Source organism: Chiloscyllium punctatum, chromosome 39, assembly GCF_047496795.1.
Source record: "Chiloscyllium punctatum isolate Juve2018m chromosome 39, sChiPun1.3, whole genome shotgun sequence".
Classification (NCBI taxonomy): domain Eukaryota; kingdom Metazoa; phylum Chordata; class Chondrichthyes; order Orectolobiformes; family Hemiscylliidae; genus Chiloscyllium; species Chiloscyllium punctatum.
In genome coordinates this window covers 31,919,439-31,931,542 of record NC_092777.1, presented here as the reverse complement: position 1 = coordinate 31,931,542, position 12,104 = coordinate 31,919,439, and the positions used below count along the sequence as shown (strand labels likewise).

At 41.0% G+C, this 12,104-nt stretch overlaps 1 protein-coding gene across 3 annotated transcripts in view; it reads left to right on the top strand.

The window, feature by feature from the left end:
• Window positions 1-12,104, top strand: part of llgl2 (LLGL scribble cell polarity complex component 2) — a 95,723-nt gene that overhangs the window by 64,758 nt on the left and 18,861 nt on the right. For all 3 annotated transcript variants that reach the window (XM_072558397.1, XM_072558398.1, XM_072558396.1), the window contains exons 11-17: window positions 348-502; window positions 1,726-1,943; window positions 2,613-2,680; window positions 4,207-4,360; window positions 5,261-5,365; window positions 5,982-6,274; window positions 9,321-9,474. In XM_072558397.1, the coding sequence (XP_072414498.1) occupies window positions 348-502; window positions 1,726-1,943; window positions 2,613-2,680; window positions 4,207-4,360; window positions 5,261-5,365; window positions 5,982-6,274; window positions 9,321-9,474 (1,147 nt within the window). The remainder of the gene's footprint in view (window positions 1-347; window positions 503-1,725; window positions 1,944-2,612; window positions 2,681-4,206; window positions 4,361-5,260; window positions 5,366-5,981; window positions 6,275-9,320; window positions 9,475-12,104) is intronic.

Genomic DNA, 12,104 nt, shown 5'->3' with positions numbered 1-12,104 from the left:
GCTAACCAATACAAGCCAGTGCTAGTTTGTTGAAAACAAACTGTTTGACTTGCTTATTTGACTTCTTTTGAAGTGACATACAAAGTTACTGTATATTTTAAAATGTGTTTATGGGAAGTTTCGCTTAATAGATTTGCTTGTAAATATGATGTCTGTGGGATTAAAGTAACAGAGCAGCTTGGATACAAAATTTACCCAAGGATGAAGAGGATGCTGGGTTGGTGTGATTTAAGCTCTGTTGGGTTTTACTTTGAAACCTGTGATATTCTTTTAGACCTGTCTTTGTATCTGTTGTGCTTGAAGCACTGGAGAAGATTTCAACAAGTAGGAATGTTGTCTTTCTGCAGGACCCCTTTCATCATCTTCAAAGGAGGGATGCCTCGGGCCAGCTATGGTGACCGACATTGTATCTCTGTCCTACATGGCTCCAAGCAGATTGCATTTGACTTCACTTCTCGGGTCATTGATTTCTTTGTTGTTGATGAGGGTGAATCCAAATCTGGTAAATATGTTAAGTGTTTGTCCCTTTTTTGTTTTTTTAAGTTGTGAAAACTAACATATTTGTCCACAAAAAATAAATGTTACATGATCCACATGTTACATGCCACCAATCTTGTGTGTTTATGCACTCTCACTAGTGTTGCTCTGCCACTGTTTCTGAGCAAGTGCCTGTAAATCAACAATGTGTATACAAACCTTCTTAAGTCAAAAATTGAGCCATACAGATCAAGCACCTGACACAATTTTCTGCAATGCAACTTTAAGATGGTGAACTTTTTCTGTACCAGGTGATGTTTAATGAGGAACTAGGTATTGGTCTTAGCTCTGTATCTAGCTCCACATTGTACCTGCATTGGGAATGTTTGTTGATTTTTGATTTTTAAGTAATTAGCTTTTGAGATTCAATTTAGTAGATGCTGAGCTAATCATAAGTTTCAAAATCACACTTGGCAGTTTCTGCTGTATCATTCGGTTCCAACTTCTATCATACTTGGAAAACTTAGAATTGGTTTGATATTTCATGAGGTGATTATAGCTTCCTTACAGGAAGCTGCTGACTGTTAGCACCCTTTAGTTCACCCATCATTATTTCCTGTGGTTTAAAAATCACATTTAGTTTGACTGCTTACACTATTGAAATGTAGCATTTTGGGTTGAGTCATGCATACTTGAAGGGGTTCTAGTCATGTTGAGAGAGTGTTTGTTTGTGATGTTATAATCATGGCTCCTTCATAACCTTGGGCTGAAAGATATATAATCAAAAATCTCAGCAGAAGGAAGATGGTGCAGGTTAATCACCAGAAATCTGCACCAAGAGGCCTCTGATGGGCCTGGCTTGTGGGTTTATCTCAAGCTGCTGTTTTTGTTTTGAGGTTACTTGCATGATGGTCACTGATTTTTTTGCGATTTTAAAAAGTGGCTTTCTGTAATTGGGTAAAAAGTGCACCAGGTAATTCATCAGCCAGACTAATTCCTACACCAGACAATGTGCATGCCATCAATTCAGAACAAAAATGTCAGGCTTGCTCAGAGATTAGATCATTGGTCACATTTGATTATTATATTTATATATACCAGTAGTGATTTTAATCTACATGTGTTGTGATCAGCAATGTTGGATAGTTAAATGTGAATGGTATGGCTTCACTTGGTAATGTAATTTGTGGACCCATGTCTGTACTAATGTGTGCCCTGAATTTAATCCTTTCTTTTTGTTTCTCCTAGACTCTGATGAGCCAAGTGCATTGCTTGTCCTAGCAGAGGAAGAACTGGTAGCAATTGACTTAAAGACCCCTTCATGGCCAGTGATTCAGTCACCATACCTGATACCCCTCCACTGCTCAGCAATTACATGCTCCCACCATGTATCCAACATCCCTGTTAAACTCTGGGAGAGAATCATTGCTGCTGGCAACAAACAGACCTCTCACTACTCCACTAAGGTACAGTTCTAAAACACACATTTGGAACTCAAGGGGTTTGTATTTGAGTAAGTCAGGCCTTTTTCGGGGGTGGGGTGGGGGGGTTGGTGGCAGGGAGGAAAGAAAGCTTTTCCGTGGAAGCATTTAGTTGAAATTGCAAGGTACTATCTGTTTGTGAAGTTTCACAATTAAGAGCAACAGGTAACTTGTGGCCATGTGCTTCACAAGTGTATGGAGACTGTCCAATGCCAGTCACTGAACATGTTAGATATGAGCAAAGATGGGTCAAAGGTAAAAATTGAGACACCTCTTAAATGGGGATAAAGGGTTAGAAATAATTTTCAAAACTTTCGGGATATACAAGGAAGCTATTTGAATGAAGAGGTTGAAAGACTGCATAAAATGGCAGGTGGGAGCTGGAGTGTGTACTATTTAATGTTGCGTCCTTTCATGCATTGGGATGTCTCTAACCTGCTGTAATTAATGCATTGCAACATCAAGCAGAAACATTCATGTGACTTTTCAAAGTTAATAAATTTAATGACCAGGGTAAAGAACCCTCTGCTGTGAAGGAAGATGTTGCGCACGTGTGGAAGCACAGTTCATTCTTCCTACATTCTTAAGTGCTTTGAATCCAACACATGATTATTTGCCTATTGTTTTGAAGTGACTGGTAACATGTTTCCACAGCCATGGCCAATTGATGGAGGGTACAGCACCGCCTCTGAGCCCCCACAAAGAGATCTGCTCCTCACTGGGTAAGGGCAGTCTGTCTTCACAGCTTGTTGCTTAATTCAGTTGGTAGGTGCTCAAGCTTTATAACCCAGATTGTGATGACTGTCTTGTGCCCCACAGATGTCTACTTGCTGTATTAGTCTGACATTCAATTAGTATAGTAGTTAGTGAACCACAGGATCCTAAGAAATCAGATAACGAATGTGATATGGTTTTTAAAAATGAGGAGCTGGTGACTAGTGTTTAAATAAGAACACACTGACCTGGCTCCTTCATATACCTTTCCACCAGATTTTTAAAAAAATATATCTAACTGGTCTACCAGTGGATGGGGCCTCTGTTAATGTCACACTCTCAAGTTAGCACCTTCCTGGAAGAAAGCAATTCTGCCCTGCCCTAAATTGAATTGATTGAGATTTCTGTGGTCAAAATTTCAAACCCTGTACTTAGAGGAGAAATTGGCACTTTAATACTTTGTTAGTTAGCAGAAACCACCAGTGCCCTGAACTGTTTCCTGCCTTAACTTGAAACTTATATGTAAACTTCAAGAATCTTTTAGGGGAAAAACACAAGCAGCTGTAATTTCCATTATCATACAGGTCAGCACAGATTGTGAGATATGTCCACTTTCCTGCTTTCTGGTTATATAGTTTTTAGTTTCAAATGTCTTTTCCTGTTTAACATTATTTTCCACTCATTCCAATTTTGATGTGTTGGATATGATGAAAGAACAGTGCAAAGTCTGCCAGAAACTGCCTTGGCACACTGCGAGGGATATCTAACCTGATCTCCATCCAGCATTCTCTTTCGGCTCAAGAATGCATACCAAATAGTCTTTCTAGAGGACAGTGGCTCTAAAATCTTAGAGATAAAGGCACATAACTAATCCTTGGAGAGAGTGTGATAACGCCAGGAGAAATAGTGACTAGTTGGTTTGGGGGAGGCTGTCAAAGGGATCCTTGACTCGCAATATAGGACAGTGACCCCTGTGTTGAGGCTCTGTTTTCTCGATGAGAAGCTACAGGCAAGACACAAAGCTAAGAGTTCTGTCGTACAGGGTTGATCATGGCATCTTCACAACCAATGAGAAGCTGAGGTATACTTCATTCTAGCAGCAATTTATAGAAAATGGGGCATCAGTCAGAAGTTGGATAAATTTCTTTGGGGTAAAGACAAAATATTGTCAAGCTGGAAATCTGAAACAGTGAATGCTGGTAAAGCTCTGCTCTGGCAGAGTTGACATTGAGTTCAGTATGACTTTATTTTTGAAAAATAAACATTATTTACCTTCCCTATATCTTGTGTGACGCTTTAGAAGTCAAAATAGACTTGAAATGAGATTTGGAGCTTTGCTTTTTAGGCAGCCCAGGATGTATGGCCCTGAGATGGATGTCACAACTGAGGGTCTTAGTGATTACTTAGTCTGAGCTGTAATTTTTCAAAGCTTTCCTCCAATCTCTAGATTAGGTTAGTTTCACAACAGAACAGGGTGGACGTTCTTGTCAATGATCCCACTTTCTCTTCTGGTTTTGTTTGTTTTTCACTGCAGGCATGAAGATGGGACAGTTCGTTTCTGGGATGCCTCTGGAGTCTGCCTGAAGCCTCTTTATAAACTTGGCACAGTTGGTGTATTTGTCACTGATGCAGATCACAATGACAACCTGAATCAGTCTGGGGAAGATGAATGGCCACCCTTGCGGAAGGTAAGTGGTCATATATCAGTGCTGAAATATGAAGTTTATATAATTGGTGATTGGCAACATAGAGCCAGGGATCTGAATCTTAAGGGAAGTATGGGTGAGAGGGGACCTGGATAAATGTTCAGGCCGAACACTACCTGCCAGCATATAATTCACCATATTCTTCCATGTGATGTCAAACTCATGCAGATCGTTCTGTTTGAAAATAGTTTAGCCTTCAAACAGTGCATTTAGTATTGACTCGCTGTCAGAACTTTTCTTTTTGTATCGGTGATTATGGATTCAAACACCGTTCCTAAACAGCTAAAACAGGTTTATGAACCAGTGTATTGCTGAGGGAGTGTTGCACTGTTAGAGCTGCCATATTTTGAATGGATATTTAAACTGAGGTCTCACCTGTCCGTCCTTGCAACTACTGGGAGAATACAAAGGTAGAGAGCAGAACAAAGTTTGAACCAAATGATCTTCAATTCATTCTGAAGTTATTTATGCAGTGTGTTTCAGGAGGAGTTGAGGGCAGTATTACCAGTCCTGAATGGGAGGATGTTAGAGATGTCTGAAAACTAATGTTTGTGTGTCAACTTAGTAGCCAATTATAGTGCACCAGTTATAAGATCAGAGTTTCAATAAAATCTACCTATATTTCCTGTCCATGAATTTGTAGGTCACTGATGTATTTTTAATTTTCAGTAAGTTTGTCCTTCTCACTTTTAATATTAGTCTGAGTCCTTGACATTTGCTTCCAATTCTTCTGGTGAGAATGTTCTCCCAACAAAACCGCATTTCAGACAGCTGGGATTCTGCACGGAGATCAGCTCTCAATAGCAGGCTCGCACAGATTTAATTAAGGTTTTGACCTGGTTCTGTTCTACAGGATTTTCTTTTCATGTTGTGTTTCTGCAGGTGGGCTCCTTTGATCCGTACAGTGATGACCCCAGGCTGGGAATCCAAAAGATTCACTTGTGCAAGTATAGTAGTCACTTAACTGTGGCGGGCACTGCAGGACAGGTGAGTTGAGAAGCATTGTGCTTTGAAACCAGTCGTGAGGAGTCCTGAACATTCTGTCTGATCACTCCCTCCCCTGCCCCAAAATGCATGTGCACAGTGAATTGCTGATCCCTTCTCCAGGGAACAGCTAATTTCTAAAAGGTAATATAGTGCTGCTTTTCTTTAACAGCAGAAAATGTGAATTCAATCTTGAAATAAACACGACAGATGATTCTGCCTCGTGTTTCGTTAACACTACTTCACTGTAACTTGATTGATGAATTGGGGACACTGTTTGTTTCTAAAGTGTTAACTTGTTAAAACCTGAATAGACTATAATTCTATTCCATCACCAAAACTTTAACCGCTGTTTCTAAAGTGTGATTTTTCTCTCATGTGGGGTTGCACAACAACACAACCATTGTGTTAAAGGAGAACTAACTGTATTAAGATGATTTTCTTGTCCCAAGTCAATTTGTGAAAAGTAAGATATTCAGACTGTAAAGGCACAGCAAAATGTTACTAGAGGCAACGTTCTGTTTGTAACATTAGATCAAAATGTCGGTGAAACAATTGTCATTCCCTGAGTGGCTGTCAGTGTCTTTGTTAATTATGCATTTTTTTTTTGCCCGAGCAGGTTTTGGTGTTGGAGTTGAACGATGAAGCTGCTGATCAGGAAGTGGCCTGTACGCTTGTTGACATCTTGCAGGACCAGGATACATTTAAGTGGAAAGGGCATGAGCGCCTGAACCCACGTGAGGAGCCTGTCCATTTCCCCGCAGGCTTCCAACCATTTGTGCTAGTGCAATGTCAGCCCCCAGCTGTTGTAACATCACTTGCCCTACATTCTGAATGGAAACTAGTGACTTTTGGCACAAGTCATGGCTTTGGGCTCTATGACTACCAGCAAAAACGCACTGTTGTGGTGAGGTCAGTTCAAAGATTGTCCATTTGGTGTGCTTGGATTCTGTGATCTGATCAGTGTTAGTGCATTTAGTCTGGCGTCTGCATGTGTACAGGTCCAGATTATTGGTTAGAGAATTTGGGCCCCTGCAGCAGTTTGTCAATGTTTTTGTGAGAGATGCATGTAAGATTACAGTTTTATAATGTCCAGCACGGTAACTGACAATTCCAGCAATTATGTTCTCCACAAACCTAATTTATCCTCCTCCTTTCACCACTGATTGTATTCCCTCCCTTCTAAATTTGTTCTCTATTCATCTACATTATTCACCTCAACCAGTCCCTGTGTGATAACTATTTCTGTATTTCCATCACAGAGGAAGTTTTTTTTTCTTCAATTCCTGACTAGATTTATTAGTGACCACTTTTTATTCATGAAAACAGCCCCAGCCTGTTCAGCCTCTCCCCATAGCTCAAATCCTCCAACCCTGACAACATTCTTGTAAATCTTTTCTGAATCCTTTCATGTTTCACAACATCTTTCCAATCAGAAGGAGACCAGATGATTGCATGCAATATTCCAACAGTGGCATGGATAGGATAAATAGACCAAGTCTCTTCCCTGGGGTCGGGGAGTCCAGAACTAGAGGGCATAGGTTTAGGTTTAGGGTGAGGGGGGAAAAAAGAGACCTATGGGACAACTTTTTCTCACAGGGTGGTAAGTGTATGGAATGAGCTGCCAGAGGAAGTGGTGGAGGCTGGTACAATTGCAACATTTAAGAAGCAATCGGATGGGTATATGAATAGGAAGGGTTTGGAGGGATATGGGCCAGGTGCTGGCAGGCGGGACTTAATTAGGTTGGGATATCTGGTCGGCATGGACAGGTTGGACTGTAGGGTCTGTTTCCATGCTGTACATCTCTGACTCTAAGTGGAGGCTCAGGTGTTCTTGTTGGACAAAGTCAGAACTCGCATGACTCCACGTTATTGTTCAGCAGAACTCTGAAAGTTTGTGATTTCAAATAAACCTGTTGGACTATAACCTGGCATCGTGTGACTTAAGACTTTCCATTCATGGCCTTGAATGGAAATTTCTAATTCTTGATTGAACTGCCCCTTTATGGAAAGTTGGGAATCATGTTGGGGGAAATAGACAGGAGGGGAGTAGACATGTAACTGTCTGTTTTTGCTCTGCTGTTCAGGTGAGGTAATGGCTGATCAGTATCTTTGCTCAATCCTTACCAGCATTTCCCTTTCATTATTGTGGTGAGCTTAAATCTTGTGATGTAAAACATTAAAATGGTTAATTCCAGTATCTAGACCTTTCTTCTAACTTCTCCTGAATAGTGGCACAGTGGTTAGCACTGCTGCCTCAGTGCCAGAGACCCGGGTTCAATTCCCACCTCCGGTGACTGACTATGTGGAGTTTGCACGTTCTCCCCGTGTCTGCGTGGGTTTCCTCCGGGTGCTCCGGTTTCCTCCCACAGTCCAAAGATGTGCAGGTCAGGTGAATTGGCCATGCTAAATTGCCCGTAGTGTTAGGTAAGGGGTAAACGTAGAGGTATGGTGTGGGTTGCGCTTCGGCGGGGAGCTGTGGACTTGTTGGGCCGAAGGGCCTGTTTCCACACTAAGTAATCTAATTTAAAAAAGCCAGCTATGCTTTTTTTTTCCAAGGACCTATGCCATTTCCCAGTACCCCACCAGAGGGAGAAGTTACCCTCTATCCACCAATATGAGCTTGCAAAATCTTACAAGCTTTGATCAGATAATGCCTTTTAACCACCTTTTTCCAGGGAAAGCATAAAGCTTTTGTAATTACACTTCATAATCTAAACCTTTGGAATTGAGCTACCAGTTTCTGTAGGCAGAAGTAGTGAGTTTTATGAATGACTAATTCATACCAATTAGGAGCATAAATAGAGCACCCTTGAGCCTGCTTTGCCATTGGATAAAATCATAGCTGACCTTATTTTATAGTGGCTTCAGCTGTACTTTGCTATTTACCCCCACGTTGTTTGACTTTTCAAACAAGAATCTGCTGAACTAAGTCTTGATGAATGTATTAATGACCCAGCTTTCACTATTCACTGGGGAAGATAATTCTTACAGGCTAGCAACCCTTTAGAGAGGAAAACAAATCTTCATCCGTCTGAAATTTCTTTTGTATCCTTCTGATTTTCGAGCCCCATTTTCTATAAGTGGCACAGATTAACAAAACCAGAAGTTGAACAGATTTCTTTGAAGACAATACTGTGGATTCTGGAAAAACTTAGATCTGGCAGCATATGTGGGGAAAAAGACCAGTTAATATTTTTAATTTGGCATGACTTCTTCAGAGCTTTTTGTTTTTTTTTGTTTACCCCCATATCCTTTTGACTTAAGAGTCATACCAGACTGAATGTTAATTCTGTTTGTTTCCCCACAGATGCTGCGAGACCTGTTCAGTTGTGGTGTGTGTGTGTGTGTGTGTGTGTGTGTGTGTGTGTGTATTTCTTTTGGGATTCTGTCCCATATTGTAGAGTTCCATACAAGAAGACTTCTATAAATAGATAACACTGCCAGAAACATTATGATGTCCAAGTAAAAGAATTCAGTGCTATGAAATTTGTTGTCTCTTCAAACCTTTTATCACTGAGCATGCTGTCATTCTCTGGCCATCTCCTCTTCCAAGGACCATTTGTGGAACACAAGATTTTCTGTTACTGATTTGGCTTCAAGTGCAGGACCGAGGTTTGAATGAGGCAAAATGCATACTTCTGAGCACAGGGACAATCTCCCTATAAGTGGGATACATCCCCCATATAGAGGAAATTTCAAATGTTTTGTTACCATAAGGATTGTCTACAGACAAATATTTTGGCAAAATATGGAGAGAATAGATTACTGCAATATCCGCATTAAGCATTCTGTCAGGGCAGATTCAACCCAGGGCTAGATAAAGAGTAAAGTACGATATACAGTGACCCCATTGAACACTCAAAGCAGTTACAGCAATGAGGAGACGCTTGTAATTGTGCATTTGGCTGCAATGTTTTGAGGGTGTTGTGAGCAATTTTTATTGTACCTCCTGTAGGTGTACACTGCACCCCAGTGACCAGCTGGCCCTGGAAGGGCCCCTCTCGAGAGTAAAGTCAATCAAAAAATCATTGCGACATTCATTCCGTCGGATCCGGGGGACCAGAGCATCTGGGAGGAAAAGAGCAATACCTGGGAACAATGCAGCTAAGGTAAGAGGAGCCTTTTTTACTTTTTTAATACAAAGTTCTAAATGGAGAGGCAAATGCTGGGGTGGGTAGTGATACCTGAGAGATTTCCAAGGGAACGCTCATGGCCTTGTCTGATTCATCTGATGGGTTTTCAGTTTGGTAAGATATGAAAATAGTGATTTTGGATATTTTAAGATATTTTTGGATCCTGTTGAAAGCATTACTTTGTATCTAACCGTGTGCAGTACATGCTCTGGGAGTGTTTGGAGAAAAGTGTTATGTTATACCTGCCCTGAAAAGTCTGTTAATTCACTTCTCAGCTGCTGTGTTTTGGATTTGCTGTTCCCAAAAAGAGAAGGCGTAGGACAACAGGGTATAGATAAAACAAAACAAAGAAACTTGCGGCAGGTGCCAAGAGCTTCAATTTCAGAAAGCAGAGAGGTGAAATTAAAAGTAATTTAAAATAAAAAGAGCACTTGAAAGATTATTGTCATGTAAATTGAGTGGACCAAGAGAGTTCAAGTATATTAAACAGAGGAGCATTTACAAATGTACTGATTAGGAATGGAAGTAGGCCATTCCATTTCTTTTCTGCAATGCCATTCAGTAAGATCATTGCTAATGTTGTTTTGAATTCCACACTCAAACTTCAGATAATCATCTAGTTTTTTTTAACATAACCTTGCACTTAAAAATCATGTCTCTGTCTCCCCCAGCTCCTGAGGCAGTGTTCCAAAATCATGCAAGCATTGGAAATAATTGCGCCATCTGTCCTGAAAGAATAACCCCTGAAATTTCCTGTGTCCCTTAATTCTGGACTCAGTCCAATTTGTCAAGATCATTCAGGATCTTGTATACTTAAACTGAGCTGCTCCTGTCCTTTTGAACAATTTTGAAAACCAGGTCAGCTGGTCTTCACAAGAAAACCTGCTTATCTTTCATCAATCCAGTAAACTCCCTCCAATATGTTTACATGATTCACTAAAAAGGACTGAAGTGCACACTGCAGTCATGATGTGGTTTCACTGAAGTATAACGGAAGCATAACATCCTTATGCTCCTCTCAAGTTCAGTTCCTCTCAAGTATTTCATTCCATGAGCTGTAATTACTGGCTATACTCTTACGTTAACTCATGCACAAGATCACAGAGATCCCTCTGTACTCTAAGTAGTGCAGTCATTCTCCACTTAAGTAATCTCTCTTTATTCCTGCCAAAATGAGCACTGATATTTTCCCATGTCTGATATTTGCCCACTCTCTCTCACTCACTATTTATAGGTTTGCACACTCCTTGTGTCTCAATATTTCTGACTTATGTCATCTGCAAGTTTTAGCTACCATGCCCTTGTCCTCTCATAAGTCATTAATTCTTCAAAAGACTTATTCATATTAATCAGGAGAATAATATATTTGTTGCTGACATGAATCATTTTGAGGCTTTTGACATGGTTTCATGTGGCGGACAAGTTAGAAAAGCTATAGATCCAATCTTCGCCATTTGCTTCTGATTGCAGATGACTTTCGTAACCAATTTGCCTGTTATTGGGTGTTTGAGTAACAGTAAAGCTGTTTTCAGTCCAGTTCACCATTCACTTGGTATGTGGTCATTGCTGACTGGTCTGACATTGGACTCCCCCTGGCACCACCTCACCAGTTGCCTCTGAGAAAGTGATGATGAGCTGCCTCTTAATTCACTTTGAGTCTATTGATAGACCTACAATACTGTTATGGAGGAAGTTCCAGGATATTGACTCAATGATAGTGAAGGAAAAATTTAAATATTTGCAGGTCTGGCTGGTGAGTAGCTTGAAGGGAAACCTTTTGAGGTGTTGGTGTTCCCATTTATCTGCCACCCTTTGTCTTTCTAAATGGAAGTGGTCATGGGTTTGGAAGGTGCTGTCTAATGATCTTTTGGCAAATTTTCTAGATGAGTAGTACACAGTGCTGTTACTGTGCCTCAGTGGTGGAGGGAGCAGATATGGTGCCAGTTGAGTGGGCTGTTTTTGCCTTAGATTGGTCAAACTTCTTTACTGTTGTTGGAGCTGCAGTCATCCAGGCAGGTGGGAAATATTCCATCATACTGCTCCTGCCTTGTGTCTTCAAGATGGTGAACACACTTGGGGAGGGGGGTAACTCTGGATTCCTCTTGCAAGCATAGGGTTTGTGGTGAGTCCTGTTTCATTTCTGGTCAATGGTAACCCCAAGGATGTTAGTGAAGGATTCAGTGATAATGCTGAATGTCAAGGAGCAGTAGTTTGTCTCTTATAAGAGATGGTCATTGCCTGGCATTTGTATGGCATGCAAGTTGCATGTCAGACAAAGCCTGAATATTCCCAGGTCTTGGTACTGAAGCAGTCCATGTTCAAATGTATCTGAGGAGTTGCAAATGCTGCTGAACATTTATGTAATCATGAATATCCCCCACTTTTGGCCTGTTTATGGAGGGAAGTCATTAAAGCAGTTGAAGGTCACTACCCTGAGGTGTGCAGAGATCCTCCAGAGATGTCCTGGAGCTGAGGTGACTGACCTCCAACTTCTTCCAATGTGCCAGTTATGATGCTAACCAGTGGAGAGTTTGGCCCTGATACCCATTAATTCCGGTTTTTCAAGGGCTCCTTGATACCCTCACTGAGGCAGTCACTCTCCCCTC